Below are 21,592 nucleotides of genomic sequence, written 5' to 3'. Positions count from 1 at the left end.
CATTTTTCGGCCCTGCGGCTTATATAACAGTGCGGCTTATCTATGGATTTTTCCAGCTAACGGCCACTAGGGGACCTCCTAAATCTATGGATTTTGCTACGAGAGACAGAACGAGAGCAAGACAGACATTACGAGAGCGAGACCCTGATTGGATGATGTTGCAAAAAATGTGCCTCGCGACCTGATTGGAGCACTGTGCCACTACGCTCTCTCAGCCACTACAGTAAAACACCATCCCTCCTCCCTCGCTCCCTCGCTCCGGGGGAAAAATGGCAGCGATTGAGCCTGAAAGACAGTCTGAATGAAATTGAATGTAACGTTCCCAATTCTATGTATTACATTCTAAAAAATTTACGGCAACATTTTGGAAGGCTAAGCCACACAACTAGCTCGTTGTAATCTAACATCATGGTTCAAAAGATGGAGAACTGGCTGTGTTACGACGATGAGGATGCAAAACATGTAATTTGCATGTTTCGTTCCACCCATGTTTCGTCCGCGCTGCCAAATTCAATGGAATGAAACGAATCTTGTAGCCTATGTTCGACGTAGTGAAGTGTTTTTGATTGATTTGTTCATCGGACTCAAAACGGTCTCCACTGATAAGACACGGAGATCTCTGTTACAGGCAGGCGCTACGCCTCCTCCTGACTAGGGATGGGCATTGTAAGGGATTTAAATACTCGAGTACTCTCCTTCTGTTATGAAAGAGTACTCGAGTACTCCCCCCCCCCCCCCTCGGGGGAACGACACACACACATGAAAGATCCTAAGTTTGGCTATGTTAAGCAGTTACCATTAGCATTCGCCAAATGCCTGTGATGAGAGCAGGGGTGATCTGCTTTGTATGGGGCTGTTCACAGCAACTTCACACACATTACCAATTTTGCATGGAAAAAGCGCTGCCTGGTGCACTTTTTAGTTTTTACAGATTGACTGTGATAAGGTGATCCGGTGTTAGCCGTTAGCCTACCTCAGTAAAAGTAACTCCCAATACATGTCGGTAATCATTCCATACTGCTTCTTGATCACTGTTAAGTAAATCCACTTATTAAAAACTCTGGTGTTCTGCCAAAAAGTGATAACTGCAAACATGATAACTGCAAACAGTAATAATGTTCGCTAACGTTAACCGCAAAAACCACCAACAACATCCGAGTGATGGTCCCCGCCCGTGGTGAAACACGGAACGTTTGGCTATGGTAAACAAAGTTACTGTCAGGGGTCCGTTAGTCAAAGTGGTCCGTCCGAGTAAAAAACATCTAACGTTAACATCTTTGCTTGCACATCTATATATAAATTGGCCATGAACGGAAAACAACTGCAATCAAATCTTGTTTATTTTACATCTGCTGAATATAGATTGCGTTAATATACATGGACGTCTGTGTTGCTGGCGATTCGCCAGACGCTGTTAACGTTAGATCGGCCATTTTTATAGGGGAGGGGGGTGGGGCGAGTACCCGGACAGCGGAAACGGTACTCGAGTACTCTCGTTACAAACGAGTACTCGAGTACCCGAGTACTCTCCCCCATCCCTACTCCTGACCAGTTTTAAACATTAAAACACCTGCGGCTTATAGTCTGGTGCGGCTTATATATGTAACAAACAGTCAATTTTGCTGCTGCGGCTTATATTCAGGTGCGCCTTATAGTGCGGAAATTACGGTATATAGTTCAAAGAAATCCAGTATTAAAAAGACAAGTATTTTCAAGTTCAATAAAGGCATGGTGTCGACAAAGTAATTTAGCCCAAAAAATTAGTAATCGTGTTAAATAATCACGATCTCAATATCAGTCAAAAATAATCCTGATTATGATTTTTGCCATAATCGAGCAGCCCTATCTTTATGCTTATGTGGGTGTATGTGTGTGAGGGTGTGTGTGTGTGAGGGTGTGTGTGTGTGTGTGTGTGTGTGTGTCTGTGCATGCATGTACCTCCAGGGTGGTTAGTACTATCCTCTCCACAGAGTTGAAGTAGGCCTCCCAGAGGAGCTGGGTCTGCTGTCTGAGGGACAGGATCTGATCCTGGTGGATGGAGCGCACCGTGGAGGGGATCTGGGACAGAGGTGAACAAGAGTTCATTATATTTACCCCAGAAACTGAAATAGAAACATTCTGGTAGAATTACCCTGGATACTGTCATTATTATATCCACACAGTCAGTCTGCCATTCACTGTCACATCGAAAAGACTGCAAGATTTCTCTCAACGTCAGCATCGAGTCTTCTATATCTCTTAGCTGTAGGAGACAGCTGACTCAGACTATCTAGTGAACCCATAGGGATAACACAGGTTAAGACTCAGACTATCTAGTGAACCCATAGGGATAACACAGGTTAAGACTCAGACTATCTAGTGAACCCATAGGGATAACACAGGTTAAGACTCAGACTATCTAGTGAACCCATAGGGATAACACAGGTTAAGACTCAGACTATCTAGTGAACCCATATGGATAACACAGGTTAAGACTCAGACTATCTAGTGAACCCATATGGATAACACAGGTTAAGACTCAGACTATCTAGTGAACCCATAGGGATAACACAGGTTAAGACTCAGACTATCTAGTGAACCCATAGGGATAACACAGGTTAAGACTCAGACTATCTAGTGAACCCATAGGGATAACACAGGTTAAGACTCAGACTATCTAGTGAACCCATAGGGATAACACAGGTTAAGACTCAGACTATCTGGTGAACCCATAGGGATAACACAGGTTAAGACTCAGACTATCTAGTGAACCCATAGGGATAACACAGGTTAAGACTCAGACTATCTAGTGAACCCATAGGGATAACACAGGTTAAGACTCAGACTATCTAGTGAACCCATAGGGATAACACAGGTTAAGACTCAGACTATCTAGTGAACCCATAGGGATAACACAGGTTAAGACTCAGACTATCTAGTGAACCCATAGGGATAACACAGGTTAAGACTCAGACTATCTAGTGAACCCATAGGGATAACACAGGTTAAGACTCAGACTATCTAGTGAACCCATAGGGATAACACAGGTTAAGACTCAGACTATCTAGTGAACCCATAGGGATAACACAGGTTAAGACTCAGACTATCTAGTGAACCCATAGGGATAACACAGGTTAAGACTCAGACTATCTAGTGAACCCATAGGGATAACACAGGTTAAGACTCAGACTATCTAGTGAACCCATAGGGATAACACAGGTTAAGACTCAGACTATCTAGTGAACCCATAGGGATAACACAGGTTCATTGCATTTCAGGGGCCCTTTACACGAGGACAGTTTGTGGAAGAAACGACACAATAGCGTTTCCTTCACACCTTTTCCTTCACACCTTCTCCCTGTTTACATGAGCGCTGTTGAATTTTTAAAACGCCGTAATGTACATGCCAGGTCGCTAGGTGGCAGTGTGATCACCTTATTCTTTGCCCATACAAGGACGCTTCTGCATGACGTCATTTCGTAATCGTCTTTCCGGTTTTAAACGCGGAAGTAGAGTACGCCTTCCGCAGTCATTTAGACTTGCCAAAAAGCTGTTTTCAAGCTAAAAAAAACCCCAAACTGTTTTAAAGTTTTAATATTTGTCGGGTGAGAATGTAACATATATGTGACCAGTTTATCAGAATAACGCCTATTGGAAATCTTTAACGAGCAGCGAGGACCGGGAGCGCTGAAACCCTACTGTAGTTAGGTTACTGTGAGAAAACACTGTCGACGTGCTTTTGTAACTAACGTTAAATGCAGACCGGGCACAGCCATCGGCTCCTCGCAGCAGTAACGTTATGAACATGTAACTGAAGTTGGCCGCAGTGTAGCTTAATTCTGAATGTTGCCAAACTTCATTCATACTGACGTTTTATTTTGAAAATGGTTGCCAACTCGCGCACGGCTATGGCGTAATTGCGTGTGTCGCGTGTGCAGGCACATCAGAGTTTCTGAAATGAGCCGTCTCAAAGCGATTACATGGAGCGCTCAGCTGGAAGCGTCACCAAGAATTCCACTCTGGAGGGTGGTTTCAAAATGTGTCGTTTCCTAAGCACAAATTCGCCGTCGCCGTCTAAAAGGGAGGCACTAACGATAAAATAATTCCCCGTCACCATAGGAAACCGTCCTCGTGTAAAGTGCCCCTCAGACTATCTAGTCTGAACCCATAGGGATAACACAGGTTCATTGCATTTTAGTTTGGATGTTTCTGTCTTGAAACATAAAGGCGCCGATGTAGCAAAGTTGTCCCCAATATGGCAATGTAAAAACTGCCTGTACGTTCTGCTCCAGCTCGGTAGGAAACTCCTACCTGCAGCAGCAGCCTCTCATCCCCGATCACAGCTGCAGTGTTCCAGCTGATGATCTCCGAGAAGGGCAACTCCCAGCCGTTACTCAGCATCACCGGTACACACGCCGCCTGGAAGAGGGATGCACACACACGCACACACGCACACGCACACACACACACACACACACACACAGGGACAAGGACACGCACAGACACACACACACAGGGACAAGGACACGCACAGACAAAACGCACGTCAACAAATAGAAAAAGACACAAAGTGCGGTTGGTCAATGGAGAGAAAATCATTAAGGACGTCTCCTCTGTGGTATCAGCAGCGAGGCTAATGACACTCACCCATCATGTAATATAATACTTTATCCCTCATCCAAGAGGATGAGGATTTATCCCTCCCTGCAGTTCTACTTCTAATTATAAATATAGATTTGTTTTTGCTCATTTGCTTTATTTGATAGTTGACAGTAGAGAGTGACAGGACATATTGGAGAGAGAGATGGATGACAAATGGACGTAGAGATGGACGTAACAAATGTCACAGGCTGGATTTAAACCCAGGAGCCACCATCATACCACTAATGAATTCAGATTTAATACCAATTAGGCCTATCAATTAGGACCCAGGAGACCATTGAATAATGAACATCCTTCTGAGTGTGTGTCTCTGTGTGTGTGTGTGTGTGTGTGTGTGTGTGTGTACACACACACACACACACATGTGAACCACTGACCTGCAAGGCCTCCAGGAAGCGGAAGGAGCCCAGGCGTCGTCCTCGGGGCACCAGACAGAAGGTGGAGTTGTACAGCATCTCTCTATAGTCGTACCTACAGGAGGACAGACAGCAGAGGAGACGACAGGACGTTACAGACCGGCCACCACATTCATTACCAGTGTTGGGCAAGTTACTTTCAAAATGTAATATACTACATATTACTAGTTACTTTAATTTGAAAGTAATAAGTTACTTTACAATATTACTATCTGTGTAGAGTAACTCGTTACTTATTACACTACTTTTGCATTACTTTCACCAAAACAACAGCAGCAGCAGAATGACATCGCTGCCCCGGAACCATCCCGAAAAATAATGTCAACCGCCTTGAAGTCAGTGTAAACCAGGGGTGGCCAAACTTTTTTGGTTGTGGGCCGCATACAGAAAAATATAAGGAGTCGTGGGCCAAACAATATTAAGCGAGGCAGTTTTCGCGGCAAAAAAATTGGACCAGAAAACCCTTGTGCCATCAAAAATTTAATTTCTATCTAAATAAATATATGACACATAGTTTATTGATGCACTCACCTATTACAATGGGTATTTCTGTATGTTATCAAGTTTTTGTTTTTCAGTTTTTTCCCCCGTTTTCGTTTTCGTTTTCGTTTTAAACTTTGAAACAGAAAAACGGAAAAACGGTTTTAGCAAATTTTTTTATTTTTATTTTTTTTACATTTTTTTTTTCTAAATTCATGGCGGGCCACTTAAAAACGGGCAGCGGGCCACAGTTGGCCCGCGGGCCGTAGTTTGGCCACCCCTGGTAAACAATCCAACATTCTAAATGTTATTCTTTTCCTTTGTTATGGGCTACATACACAACTCCACTACTTCCTGAAATGAGTACAGCTTCTTTATTTCCTGTCATCACTATTGGATGAACTGATTAATGTCAGGTGTGCTGCAGTCACAACAGTGATCAGGCACACCTGATTAATCAGTTCATCCAATAGTGTAGGACAGGAAATAAAGAAGCTGTACTAATTTCAGGAAGTAGTGGAGTTGTGCATGTAGCCTATTGTCATCTATAGTGGTTATTTGCATAAAAACAGACCGATTGATTGGGAAATTATTGTATCTTCATTTAAATATGTGCTTTGATTTTTATTTTTTTTAACTCAATTTGTAACTTGAGTTACTTGACAAAGTAACTGGTATAATATTACTGAAATCCTATAAGTAATAAGTTATATTACTGAGTTACTGCAAAAAGTAATATATTACATGTAATATGTTACTTTTGTAATGAGTTACCCCCAACACTGTTCATGACACTACTCAACACATCACGTCACACATGCATGGAATAAGGTCTGTGGTGAAACAAAAGTTTATGAAACAGAGAAGTTTGTGTTCAGCAAGATAATTCACAAATGAGGACCACTTATGACTTCTGAAGCGTTTTCTGAAAATCATGAAAAAAAAAAAAACAGATTTACGCTGAGAAAATCATCAAACATTGTCCTCATTTGTGAAGATTATCTTGCTGAACACAAACTTCGCTGTTTCATAAACTCTTGTTAACCACAGACCTTATTTCATGCATTTAACCAAAATTCCCATGCAAAAATCCCATCGACATTTACATGTACAGTAAGAACGTCCAGGTCTTCCTGCTCATTCCTGCAGTACACTATTACTATTGCTGCAGAGTACTCTATTACTATTGCTGCAGAGTACTCTATTACTATTGCTGCAGAGTACTCTATTACTATTGCTGCAGAGTACTCTATTACTATTGCTGCAGAGTACTCTATTACTATTGCTGCAGAGGAGACAAATAAACAAGACCAGAAACTACGTCATTATGAAAACGGAGAGATGGCTTTTTCATGCTCGCAAACTAATCTGAAATTTGTTGGAACAATATTCACAACAGCCAAACAATCTATAGCACAAACAAATAGGAGGAGTGGATAAATACTCTGCAACATACTGTACATTACCAACAATCAATGAAAACACAGAGAGAAAAGTCATCAGTGAACACTGTGGTTGGACAAACTCAAGTATAGGACCTAAAAGAAGCAGAAGTCATGACTGGAATTGAGTTTGTTCACAACACTGAGATATGCTTCGTCTGCACACAGCAAATACCAGGCGAGGCTTATTCCAAACGGCCTCAGTGTAGCACAGGCCAGAACAGACGAGTCACCTTTACTGCCTCAGTGTAGCACAGGCCAAAACAGACGAGTCACCTTTACTGCCTCAGTGTAGCACAGGCCAAAACAGACGAGTCACCTTTACTGCCTCAGTGTAGCACAGGCCAAAACAGACGAGTCACCTTTACTGCCTCAGTGTAGCACAGGCCAGAACAGACGAGTCACCTTTACTGCCTCAGTGTAGCACAGGCCAAAACAGACGAGTCACCTTTACTGCCTCAGTGTAGCACAGGCCAGAACAGAGGAGTCACCTTTACTGCCTCAGTGTAGCACAGGCCAAAACAGAGGAGTCACCTTTTTTTTAACAATGGCATACCTGGAAAGCACAACTGCTTTCGGGGAAAATCGTGCACCTTGATCTTGACCGCTCCCCCCTTCCCATCCTCCTCCTCCCACCCAACTATAAACTAGGGATGGGCATTTCTAGCAAAAACACTATTAGAAATTCGCTGGCCAAAGTCGACTTTTAATCGAAATTCGAAAATAAAATTAAAAATGTAATTTTTTTTTTTTTTTTTTTTTTTTTGTGTGTGAGTGAAATGTTGCATTGTCTCCCCTGATTCTAAGTCTAAGGTCTAATTAAGTCTAATTAATAAAGTATTAATTAATAGAAAAAGCTTCTGCTGTGGATTTTTAGCTCATTGCACCACTGAAGTAAAGAACATGTTACATGACATTGACATTTTCAAAAATAAAAAACAGTTTTGACAATCATGAGTGGTTCATTAAATATTTATTCGGCTCAGGTCTGAGTGCCAAAGGGGTGCCAAAGTCACCCCCTCTCCCTCTTCATGGGATTTCATCCGCCATTCATTTTTCCATAAACCTTGCTTAAAATGCTTATAAAAATTGTTTTACTTGCTCAAACCAAGCGATTCGACTATACTTAGAATCAGGGGAGACAATGCAACATTTCACTCACACACAAAAAAGAAAAAAAAAAAAGAATTCGAATTTCGACTTTCAATAATAAAAGTCGACCTTGATAATAACAACGATTATTCGAAAATTCGAAATTCGATGCCCATCCCTACTATAAACCCAGTGCCCTCTCACCTGCACATCTCACCTGCACATCTCAACCAATCACTCTCCTCCCTCCCTCCACCACCACCATCCTCCAATCTAAGCCTCACTCAGCACTTGCTTGGATTAAGGAGCTGCTTGGAATTCCTTCAGTGTCAATATCATGTGTGTGTGTGTGTGTGTGTGTGTGTGTGTGTGTGTGAGAGAGAGAGAGAGAGAGAGAGAGAGAGAGAGAGCATGTGTGTTGCCTGATCATGCCTAAAACTGGGTTTGTAAAGCCTCAGTATTTCTCGTGTGCATAGTTTATTGATGAGTGTATGCTTTATACACTAGCATCTGTGTGTGTATGCAAAAGTGTGTGTATTTTTTACATGAGAATGCAAATATTACAAAGATGTACAGGTGAGTCGGTGAGTGCCAGGGGCTACTATCATACCATCTCTGTGCGCACATGTGTGTGTGTGTGTGTGTGTGTGTGTGCGCACGTGTGTGTATATATATTATATTTGAGTAATAGCTCATGACAGGCCATGGTATGGTCATTTTATTACAGCTAATGGGCGTGGTTCTGCATCGGGCGTCAACCCTTAGCTGTTATAATGATCATATATTATCATGGCCTGATGAATTGAGCTATCTCTTTTATAAAACGGTTACCAAGTATGGCAATATGACATGACATGCACATGTGCACAGCCACATGCATGTATGCCCCGCCCCCTCAACGATGTATGCCCCGCCCCCTCAACGATGTATGCCCCGCCCCCTCAACGGCATCACAATATAAAGTATCACATGGTGCCTCGCCGTGCCTTGTGGGCATCAGTCTGAAAAGTGTTGCCTTAACCTTCTTGTTCATAATGAAGACGTATAGTTTTACACCATCAATCAGATCAAAGAGGGGAATTACCAGTGTGGCGTCTGAATGATTGATATGGAGTCATCAGTGTCATTGTAATGAGTGAGTCATTACTAGGCGCTGGAGCACGAGCAAGAGCAAGAGCGTAAATCATGATATGGCAGCAGCTCAAAATCATTGGGAAGCACAAAATCAGGCTTTACAAATAACAACCAAGAGAAAAAGAGTCACAGAAAAGTAAGTCGCTGTAGCTTCATTTATTTCTCCAGTATATGGCTAAAGGCAGGGAGTGAATACTTTTTTGCAGTACTAGTTAAGGTAATAAGATAAATGTGGATGTCAAGAATCCCTGCTGCTGGTTAAGGGATGTAGATTGTTGTGCTACTGAGCACAGTAAAGCTGCGTTCACACCGACCTATTCAAGTTTTTCGCTGACATCGAGTTTACATTAGGGGTGTCAAAAATAATCGCGATGCGGACGTGCACGATTCTGCATTGATTCACAAATGTCAAAAATCGATTATTAAAAAAATAATAATAATAAAAATGGGGGGGGGGGGGGTAATAATCGAATAAAATATAATGGAAGTACATGCAGTTGTTTATTTGGATCATAATACAATGTAATTCCAGATGCACTTTTATTTTAAAAGTAGCCACACAGTGAGAAAAAAGAAAGTGAGAAAAAATAAATCATGTATTGGGGGAAAAAAAGTGATGCATCGATTGAAGATGCATCGAGATGCATCGATAATCGTAATCGAATCGAATCGTAGCCCTCTGAATCGTAATCGAATCGAATCGTGAGGCCAGTGAAGATTCACAGCCCTAGTTTACATACAAAGTCAATGCAAACGAGCGGTTGAGCGTATATTCGCCCGGGAGAAAAATCGCTGGGCGTCCGAGCGACAGAGACAGAGCGATAGGGTGAAAATTCGCTCGTCGCCCCAGATGAAATATCCCAACTCGAGCGAAATTACGCCGGCATCAGTCGCTCGCTGTTCAACGCTGATTGGCTGCCGTGTGAGAGTGAGTCAAGGATCACACTGGCTTGGAACAAACCGCTGGTTTATTGTGTGGCAACAAACCGCATTGACAGCTGATTGACAGGCTGACAGCTGACATGAACTACCGGTATAGAGCTCGCGTTAGGAGCACGCTGATAGGCTTAGCTTGTGAACAACTACGGTGGCTCGTAGTGGACAAATATCATGACATTGCGTAACGTTATAGCCCCCAGATGTCCGTCAATTATTGTGCCTGTTGATGAGCGATTTAAACAGAGCGACAGAGCGATTCCAAAGGGTTGAATCGAGCGACAGAGAGAAAAATAAATATCTCGGTGTGAACACAGCTTAAGCAGTCGGCTCAGTGGAGAGAGAGAATTCCCTGCATGAGCTTAAAAGGCATAAATAATGTTTGAGACCTCATACAAGTTAAACGAGATTTAACACAATAACAGCAGATGCTAAAAGCTTCCCTTATCTCAAACCAAAGCTATTAAAACCAACATCTGTACTCTGTCTATACTGCATATTTCCATGTTGCACTGGTGGTGAAATCCATTCCCTTTGTGCTTTAGTTGTATAGCTTTAATCAGTGCTTTGCCAGATGTCACAGCAGAGCACTTCTATTCATCTGTTAACAGTTGGATTACATACTGTAACCTTTGTTCAGCAAGGACCAGATGATGCTAATGCCTACCCCACACTACAGGATAATTTGCAAGATTATGGCGAAGATTCCCCCCTCCCGATTTTCTCGGGGGTGCTCCCGATTTGAAGCGCGTCGGGCAGATAATCTTCCCAAATGATCCTGTAGTGTGTGGGGTTCAAAGATTCACAATCGGGAAGACTGCCTCTTCCCGATTGTGAATCGGCCATATCTAACATGTTAGATATTTACAACCCGACAGGAGATTGCATCTTGAGCAGAGAGCCAGTAGTAGCTGCGTTTCCATTAGTTTTTCGCAAAATAAACTGGTCCGCGTCCACCCGCAGCCCCGCACAGAAACAAAGAACGAGGAAATTGTCATCGAGGTGAAATACCCGTGCGTCTTTGAACGGGACGGAAAACTAATGCTATACTGCAAAGCATGTAGCCTACAACAAGCGCTTAGGTCTCAGCTTCCCGCATCGCGAGTGTCCGCACGGAAAAGTGAGTCAAATCAGCAGACGCGCCCCTCCACAAGACACCTGTGCAGACGGTTTTCGCCTGGCCGTGCACAGTAGGCCTACACCCCGAATGGACGCGGCTGTCCGCGCAAATATTAGTTAAACAAATCCTTTCAGTGCAAATGCATTATAAAAAAAAAAAAAAAAAAAAAAAAATCGAAAACGAAATGACACTACTACACCCGGTGCGCACACTGAATAGGCATTTTAAAAGTTAACGTCGAGCCCTGCTTCAAGGTGAATCTTCGGCATAATCTTCTAGTGTGTGGGGTTGCGTTTGAACAGACGCGATTGTGTGTGTGTCCCAAGATTGAAATGTTAAAAAATCGGCTCTCTCTGTCCTGTAGTGTGTGGGCTCTCAAGATTTTTATAATCTTCAAGGATTTGAAAATCCTGTAGTGTGGGGTAGGCATAAGCTAGCTGGCTTCTCCATGATAATAATGTCCAAACTAATAGTGTCCGTGTTTCCCATACATAAAGGAATTTATAGCGCACCGCCACAAAAGGATTTTGACCAATTTTTAATTTTTTTACAGTGCACCTGAACGCAACATGCAAGATACCCGCTGAATAAGTGTCCAAATGTTCATGTCATTCTGGCCAATACTTCTGTTATAGCATTTCAGTCTGGAATATGGAATATCTTTCAATAATCTATAATTTAGCTGCTAAATTGTCAAATACCGCCATCTGCTCGCTACCCAGGCACTTATGTATGTACTTAACCTAACTAACTTAACCTAACTAACTGTCCGGTGTGCACAACATTGTCAGCCTAAACTCCGGCTGACACCCCAAAAACCTACAATCCGCTACAGTTAAAATGTATATTGTTTGTTTATTAACTGGCCCCTCGCCTTCTATCATTTCACGAAAGTGGCCCCCGGGCAAAGCAAGTTGAGTATCCCTGACCTATAGGGAGAAATGTAGTTTGTCATTGTAAACCCACAGCACAGTAATGATGACATGTTCTTCATAGATCTAGCCTTTTAATTTTGCTCTTAAGCTTTCTCAAAGTACACCAAATTCATGCATTTTACTTTAAAATTGCGGGGGGGCATGCCCCCGCACCCCCCTAGGGGGTCTGCGGTCCCCCACCACAAATACTCCAAATCCTGTGGGAAACACTGAGTGTAGCAGCAGGTTTCCCACTTCAAGGCTAAATAGCAAAACCCATTTATGATGGAGTCACTAGAGCAGAGCGGATTAACGGCAACAAAGAGCATAAGCGCTGCAGCTAAGCTTGATATTGTTTTATTATAGTATTAATGTAGACATAGCGATCCATTATCAACGCAGTATATAGTAGTGCTTTAGGCTATCCTTAATCCTTATAAAAAGTACTATAGGCTCCAATGCTCATAGTGGTAGCATCGCTAATGTTCTCCCTTCTCCCATCAGTGCATCTATTATGAACAGTGTTGGGCAAGTTACTTTCATACTACATATTACTAGTTACATTCATTTGAAAGTAATAAGTTACTTTACAATATTACTGTCTGTGTAGAGTAACTCGTTACTTATTACAATACTTTTGCATTACTTTCACCAAAACAGCAGCAGCAGCAGAATGACATCGCCGACCCAGAACCATCCTGAAAAATAATTTCAACCACCTTGAAGTCAGTGTAAACCATCCAAAATTCTAAATGTTGTTCTTTTCCGTTGTTATTGTCATCTATAGTGGTTATTTGCATAAAACACAGTTTGATTAGGAAATGATTGTATCTTTTTGAAATGTGTGCTTTGATTTAATCAAATGTAACTCAATTTGTAACTTGAGTTACTTGACAAAGTAACTGGTATAATATTACTGAAATCCTATAAGTAATAAGTTATATTACTGAGTTACTGCTAAAAGTAATATATTACATGTAATATGTTACTTTTGTAATGAGTTACCCCCAACACTGATTATGAAATCATGATGTGATTCATGTGTATGACTCCATCTCAGATATGAGAGGCTATCATTAAGCACAGCAGCCAAATAATCCAGCCAGAGGCAACGTCATAACTCGGACCGTTTTGCAGGCCCATAAAAACCAAAAGTATAGGTCCTTCATATCTAAGCCTGGCTGGGTGTAAATGCCTCATCCATCACTGGTGCTGTCAGTAGGAACTGAGACAAGACCAGATGTTTCTCTGCCTGCATAACTCCCTGCTCTCCTTCTCCTCCAGATGGCTGCTGCCTGTGGGGAGGAGCAGTCTCACAGTAGGCCCACTGCATGTCAGGGAGAAGTTAGAGACTGAGCGTTCCAAAAACTTCTTCAGGAGGTTACCACCCCGGGCCTGTGTTTTCAGTGCTATCTTCACTGAATTCTCAAGTTCACATTCACAGGGTTGCTGCTCCGCAGATTGGCGTCATGGTAGGATAGATGTCTGTTTGTAGTTCGTTCCCACCTCCTCCCTTTCCTGTTCTCCTCCCCCACTATTCTAAAGCATGGCACCCATTCTATTCTATATTTCTCTATGATTGTTCAATGTGTTATTATTACTACTGTAATTTGCTACTGTTGTGTCAAGCTAGAATTAGCTAGTACATATTTTCTGTGAAGTCCTCTGAGACATGCTTGTGAATTAGGGCTATACAAATAAACTTGACTTGACTTGATTCGGTCCTGTCTAGCTCTATGGGCGGTCAACCTTAAAGGGATACACCACTTTTTTGGAAGTTTAGCTCATTTGCCACATCCCCCCCACATAAGCAAGATACACCATGCCTTACCGGCACTGTCCGCTCAGTTTACAGTGAGCTACAGTCGTGAAGTTAGTCATTATCGGCATAGAATGGAGGCTAATGGTACAGCTGTTAAAAATCTGCCAAAACACACAAATCACCGCGCCAAAATACATGTTGTGCTTCGGGGACTCACCACACGATGAAATATTAATCCAAAATGCACATAATGTCTTTTTGGAAGGAAAAGAGGTAGCCGGCACTACTTTCCAAACATGGCCGCCGACCTCTTTTCCTTCCAAAAAGACAGATTATGTGCATTTTGGATTAATATTTCATTGTGTGGTGAGTACCCGAAGCACACCATGTATTTTGGCGCCATGAGATGTGTGTTTTGGCAGATTTTTAACAGCTGTACCATTAGCCTCCATTCTATGGCGATAATTACTAACTTCACGACTGTAGCTCACTGTAAACTGAGCCGACAGTGCCGGTAAGGCATGGTGCATCTTGTTTATGTTGGGGGGATGTGGCAAATGAGTTTCTAAACTTCCAAAAAAGTGGTGTATCCATTTAATAGTGTCTTCTTATTAGGGATGCCTTTATCGATTAGTTTTCCTGTCGATTACCCTTAAATTCTGAAGACGATTAGTCGATTAGTCTATAAGCAAAAAAAAAAAAAAAAAAAAATTAAATTTTTTTTTTTTTTTTTTTAAACATTTAAAGCAGCTACGAGCAACTTTTTCGATTGTTATTAAACAGTATAATTACGATATTGATGCATCACATCTTACCTATAATAGTAGCTGAGACCAAAGCCGTGTCAATCGGAGATTGCTCCCTTAGGTGATTATTACCGTAACTCTGTGTCTGTCTAAACTCGCGTCAACAGGGGGCTCTCTCCTCTCTCTCCTACCGCCGGCCCGGCTACACCCGGAAGTGAAACCAGGAAATGAAACGCAGCTGCCTGCCTACGCCGTTTGCGCTGCCTAGCAACATAACATAAACAATGTGAACGCCACGCATACTCTCGGGAACATCTCTCGTTATATTCTAACAGGTTTTTTGGAAGTTATTTTGTGGTTATGGCCGAAGTGGCTGCTGCAAACCGTTTCATTTCACTTCCTGATCTGCCCTGGCTACAGACACACTAACACTGGCCGATTCACTCGGGGTTCAAGCGAGACTACTCTGCGTTGGTCTCGTCGACTATTAGAGGTAAGATGTGATGCATTGATATTAAATTTATACTGTTTAATAACAATCGAAAAAGTTGCTCGTAGCTGCTTTAAATTAATAAAAAAAAAAAATTATAATAATAATAATCAGGACGCCATCTAAATTGACCATAATTTAATCTATGTCAAAACATTCAACATGCAATTATTACATGTATTTATTTGCATTATCGTGCACACAGGCAACGACTTTCTCTTCCAGTTTCCAGTCACTGACTGCTTCTCGCAGGTGTGCTGCCAGATTTTCACCGCTATGCCTGTCCTCCATGGGGCGGGTTTGTAGAACACAGCTACAGAGCTGTCCACGTTCGTTGATGAAATGACAGGTTATTGTCACGTATGCTTCTGTTGCAATGGACGTCCAGATGTCTGACGTTATTGCCACACACTGTGCCTCCTCTAATAATAATAATAATAATAACTTTAATTTATATAGCGCCTTTCATAAAACCCAAGGTCGCTTCACAAAAGTGGGATACAGATAGGGGAGAGAGGGGGGGAGGAAACAAACAAACAAACAAAACAAACAACAGGGACGGTTGAACTAAACTGAACTAATTAATGTGGAAAGGCCATGGAAAAGAGATGTGTTTTGAGGTGTGTTTTGAAACTGTTCAGGGTCGGGGCGTTACGGATTTCGGCAGGGAGAGCGTTCCAGAGGGTGGGGGCAGCCACGCTGAAGGCTCTGTCCCCAAACGTTTTGAGTCTGGTACGGGGGATGGATAGCAGACCCGCGTCTGAAGACCGCAGGTTCCGGGATGGAGTGTGTTGGTGAAGGAGGTCGGACAGGTATTGGGGGGCAAGTGCGTGAAGGGATTTGTAAGTGAGAAGGAGGAGTTTGTACAGGATGCGGAACTTGACCGGGAGCCAGTGGAGGTGAATGAGGGTGGGGGTGATGTGCTGCCAGGGCTTGGTGTGAGTGAGAACCCTGGCAGCTGAGTTCTGCACGTACTGGAGCCTGTCCAGGGCTTTGCTTGGAACCCCGGACAGGACTCCATTACAGTAGTCGAGCCGGGAGGTGATGAATACATGGATGAGGGTTTCTGCCACGGAGTCTGAGAGTGAGGGACGGAGACGGGAAATGTTTTTGAGGTGGTAGAAGGCGGACTTGGTGATGGATTTGATGTGGGACTGGAAGGAAAGGGTGGAGTCAATGATGACGCCCAGGTTGCGAACTTGAGGAGATGGTTTGATGGAACAGCCCTCGACGTGGAGGAGGAGATCTCCAACCTTCCGGAGCAGTGGCTTGGGGGCCACAACCATGAGCTCAGTTTTACTGCTGTTGAGTTTGAGTAGGTTGGTTGTCATCCAGGTTTTTATGGCGTGGAGGCAGGTGACCAGAGACTGTGGGGGGAGCTGAGTGGATGGTGAGGTGCTGAGATAGAGCTGAGTATCATCAGCATAGCAGTGGAAGTTGAGTCCGTGGTGACGTATGATCTGGCCGAGGGGGAGCAGGTAGGTGATAAAGAGTATGGGACCCAGCACAGAGCCTTGAGGGACGCCATGGTTGACTGGGGCAGGGGGGGAGGAGGAGCCGTTGATGGTGACAAACTGAGTTCTGTTGGAGAGGTATGATTGAAACCAAGAGAGAGCTGTACCGGTGATGCCAAGGAGGTCAGATAGGCGTTTGAGGAGGATTGTGTGGGAAACTGTATCAAAGGCAGCGGAGAGGTCGAGGAGGATGAGGATAGTGATTTTACCGGAGTCTGCAGCGATGAGGAGGTCGTTAGTGATCTTGATTAGGGCAGTCTCTGTGCTATGGTGTGTTCTGTAGGCTGACTGAAGGGGTTCATAGAGCTCATGGTTGGGCAGGTGTAGATGGAGCTGGGCAGCCACTGCTCTTTCCAGGACCTTGCTGAGGAAAGGAAGGTTGGAGATCGGCCGGAAGTTGTTCAGGTCATCAGGGTCCAAACCAGGCTTCTTTAGGATAGGAGTGATGGAGGCGATTTTAAGACTGGGGGGAACTGTACCAGAAACTATGGAGGAATTGACTATGTCTGTGATGGAGGAGCAGAGGGTAGGAAGGCAGGCTTTAACCAGAGCTGTTGGCATGGGGTCCAGGGAACAGGAGGAGGCTTTGGCTTTAGTGACTAGTTTGGTTACCAGTGCGGCATCAACTGGGGAGAAGGAAGAGAGAGAGCATTGGGGGCGGAGGGGGGGCGCTGAGGGTGTCTGTGACACGTTGGGAGGAGGGGGGGCAGGTACGAGGAGTTGCTGGTGAATGGTGTCCACCTTAGCCAGAAAAAAGTCCAGGAATTTAGAGCAGAGGTCAGGGTCATCAGGGGTGGGGGAGGCAGCAGGGGGGCGGAGCAGACGGTTAATGGTGGTGAATAGTGTCCTGGGGTGGTTTTGCTGTGAGCCAATAAGGGTGGAGTAGTATTTAGTTTTGGTCTTGGTGAGTTCCTCCTTGTAAGCTTTCACATGGTCTTCAAAGGCCAGGCGGTGGACGGTGAGGCCAGTTCGTTTGTGGAGCCGCTCCAACCGACGACCAGTGGACTTCATGGTGCGGAGGTTGATGGTGAACCAGGGGGCGGGGCGGGTATATGAGACGGTCCGGGATATAAGGGGGGCCAGAGAGTCCAGGCTACAGGATAGAGCAGTGTTGTAATGGGCAACTAGGCCATCAGGTGAGGTGTCAGGGGGAGCCTGGGCCATGTGGGTTGCGAGCAGGTCAGATAGAGCTGGTGAACTCACTGACTTGGTGTTCCTGAAAGTGATTGTGCGTCGAGGGCGGAGCGTGGGTGAGGGGACAGAGATGGAGAAAAGGACAGCATGGTGGTCAGATACTGCCAGGTCCAGACACTGCAGATGGGAGGGAGGGGTACCGGTGGAGCAAACTAGGTCCAGAGTGTGACCTTTGACATGGGTGGGGCCTTGGACATGCTGCGTGATGTTAAAGCAGTCCAAGACTGACAAGAATTCAGCTGCGAAGCTGCAACTGGAGGAGTCCACGTGAATATTGAAGTCGCCCAGCAGGAGGGTAGATGGAGACTTGGAGCAGACAGAGGTCAGGAGCTCAGTGAGCTCAGCCATGAAGGTGGAGGAGGCTTTGGGGGGGCGGTAGATGAGGACAAACTGCAGTTGAGGAGAGCCAGAGAGTGAGAATGTGATACACTCAAACGACGTGCTATTTGGTGCGGGGGTTTCCTTGACCCGGATGTTGGCACGGTGGATGACAGCCAGCCCACCGCCACGGCCGACGGAGCGGGGTTTCTGGAGGTACACATATCCAGGGGGGGTAGCTTGATTGAGTGATAAAAAGTCCTGCTGATTTTGCCATGTCTCAGTTAAACATAGAAAATCCAGTTCTCTGTCAATGATAATGTCATAGATCAGTAGTGATTTATTGTTTAGAGAGCGAGTGTTGAGCAGCATGAACGAAGCAGGAGAGGAGACAGGCAGGATGAGAGGACTGATACTGTCAACACAGACCAGGGGCTTGAGACAGCTAGTGCGCAGTCGCACATGGGGTTTGTTGTGATGACGTCGCCAAGCAACAGGGAAGTGCGCAGCGGAAGATATTACAGGGATAACGTTGGTATCAGCGGGAATAAATTTATGTCGGGATGCTCTATGTATATAGCGGGAGCGTTGTAGGAGTCCAAGTGATTTGACGACATCCAGACAGATAGGAGCAGCAGAACCTAAAAGGCTCCGGAGAACGAGAGAGGAGTATTTGAGCACCATATCGATAGCGGGAGATAGCCAGCAAGCTATGCAAGCTATGAGCCGGGAACGGGGAGCCCAGCCCAGCCCAGCCTGCTGCGCGATGACAGGGATAGGAGGGAAGACACGGACAGTCCAGGTAGCGAGCGATAAATCAATCCAATTGGGGATAATCCAAGTGACGGGGAAGGAGGGAATCCGAGCTGAAGCCCCAGGAGATGGAGGAATCCTGCTAGCTAGCAGGGGTAGCTTGACAGCTGGGCTGCGAATGCTAACAGCTGGCAGGCAGCTAACATTAGTCCCTGATGGCTGATCGTTGACAGAGAGGGTAAGTGCCACGATGTAAAAACAGAAGTGCACAATCTGCATGTTGTTGTAGCAGGATTGCAAGTAACAAACATACATAGAAATTAAACTAAAGTTGACCGGCAGAGAAGCGGCGACATGAACGCCAGCGTCCTCTCAAACCGGAAACACTACTCTAACTGCTGTTTAATGTACTCAGTCATTTTGCCATGGCTCACCTCCACTCTGGATGTTATCAAGGTGCGCCCCGGCACGGTGTATGCGGGCTCGACAAAGTTCATCAACTTGCGAAAGCCTTCGCCCTCGACAAAGCACAGTGGTAGCATATCGCGGGCAGTCATCTCAGCGAGGAGTTGTGTGATCGTTTCGGACCGGCGAGGGTCACATCGTCTGCGGGGTTCTGCAGTAAAAGCTGTGATACTGGTCTGCCTGCTACTATCCGCATCATCTCCTCCACGCAAGTTTACGTCGAGATGCTTGTTCTGAAGGTGGGTCCTCATTGCAGTGGTAGAGTGGTTATATGCAAGCTTGAGAGAACATAGCCGACACACAACCTTGTTGTCTCTTTCTTCATCAAAGTATTGCCAAACTTTGCTAGTTTTCTGTCGCGTGCGGGGAGGGGGGCGGAGGGGCAGTTGCCTTCAGTGACCCTGGGAATTCTACTAGCGCATGGATGACTGACGGTGAAAGACGCAAAAAATAAAAATAAAATAGTAAAATAATTGTCGATTAGTAATTTTCACTCCGACTAGTGAGTGTGTCGACGACTAATCGATTAATCGATTATTTTGCGGCACCCCTACTTCTTATATATAATATATAATAAATATAAGATATATTTGAGGGAACCCGGTTCGATGGTATTACTGGCACGCAAAATAACACAAGGCATAATTACATTAGGTCATGTGTAGGGGTGCACCGATCACTGATTGCTGATCGCCTATGGGAAATATCTGCCCAACCGATCATCGACCGATCACCGATCACCGATATATAAACTCCTCAAAAAAAGTTTGGAAACGTTATTTCGGTCGATTATTTCTCCCCTTTAATAATACCAATTGGCATTGTATTTTATATCGTTGGAAAGCCTGATTAGTGATAGGGCTTTTTTTTATTAAAAAAATAATAATAATAAAATAATAATAATATAAAAAAATATCGGCAATCAGCCGAAATATCTGCAATCAGCCGATCGCATATCTAGTCATGTGTATTGGTAAATGGGAATAATGACAAAGTGTTGTAGAGCAGAGGTCTAGAATAGATAAACTGCACAGTGTCTGGGCCATGTGGTAGACAGACCTGAGACTACTCAGCACATATGATGACAACAGCTGTCATCTCTGAGCCTAACTTTCCATTCAAGTTCAGCGGTAGAGAGAGATGGACTCATTGTAGAGTGATGGAGTCATTCCCAATGCTAAACCAGGCTGTGCGCTTTTCATTCAATCTAATGGAGGCTGTTTCATCAGGAGAATATCCAGATTGAGCCAACACATTTGAGAACAGCTGCGCTGAAAACACAAGTCTCAATTATCAGACTAGACATGATCATTTTCAAACTATAAATTACAAATGGGGTAATAGAGAGGGAGTAAAAGCTCCTCCGGGCAAAGTGTAGTCATGCAGATCTGCAGTATTTCTCCATCTCAGACTAGTTAGGCTGTCTTCATAATGTGTCTTATCACTCAGCACACACAGTGTGTATGATTCACCACAACACACCTGGCTGTCTTAATGATGTCTGTATGATTCACCACAACACACCTGGCTGTCTTAATGAGCATATGTCAAAGCTACAGGAAGAGCACGATAACGATAAAGCATGTTTGATCCACATGAAAATTCTTGTATTGATTATTGATTTCTGGAACAATATGACCAAATAAACTAAACTAATCAATCAATAACCAATATTTACCGATGTCGATATGATCAGTATAAAAACACATTTCTATGATAATCAAATTGTGTACATATTGAAAAACACATGTGAACACTGTGAATTTGGAAAAGTTATGGATTTCTTTATTTCCAAAACATTTGGAGAAGCCCATAAATGATAGATTTACCGCCTTTTTTCTTCTCAATGTGAAAATTCTGGCTGATAACCGATATTAACATTGCAACATTGGGCCAATGACTAACATCGGCCGATACCGATATGAATGCCGATATATCGTGCATCCCTACTTAAGAGTCAATCAACAAATTGGGATCAAGTACACAGTCGTATTGCGAGACAGAGTAGCCCAGGGGGTTCTCAAACCTTTAGACCAGGGATACTCAACTTGCTTTGCCCGGGGGCCACTTTCGTGAAATGATAGAAGGCCAGGGGCCAGTTAATAAACAATCAATATACATTTTTCTGTAGCGGATTGTAGGTTTTTGTGGTGTCAGCCGGAGTTTAGTCTGACA

The 21,592-nt window shown here is 44.0% G+C and overlaps 1 protein-coding gene across 1 annotated transcript in view; it reads right to left on the bottom strand.

Moving 5' to 3' along the window:
* Window positions 1-21,592, bottom strand: part of LOC310800173 (exostosin-1a-like) — a 108,455-nt gene that overhangs the window by 33,312 nt on the left and 53,551 nt on the right. The window contains exons 2-4 of the mRNA XM_083662757.1: window positions 5,019-5,112; window positions 4,291-4,398; window positions 1,939-2,058 (exon numbers count right to left, since the gene is read on the bottom strand). Of these exons, the coding sequence (XP_083518883.1) occupies window positions 1,939-2,058; window positions 4,291-4,398; window positions 5,019-5,112 (322 nt within the window). The remainder of the gene's footprint in view (window positions 1-1,938; window positions 2,059-4,290; window positions 4,399-5,018; window positions 5,113-21,592) is intronic.

This window comes from Poromitra crassiceps (assembly GCF_964638095.1).
Source record: "Poromitra crassiceps genome assembly, chromosome: 29".
NCBI classification, from domain to species: Eukaryota; Metazoa; Chordata; class Actinopteri; order Beryciformes; family Melamphaidae; genus Poromitra; species Poromitra crassiceps.
This window is presented reverse-complemented; position numbering and strand designations above follow the sequence as displayed.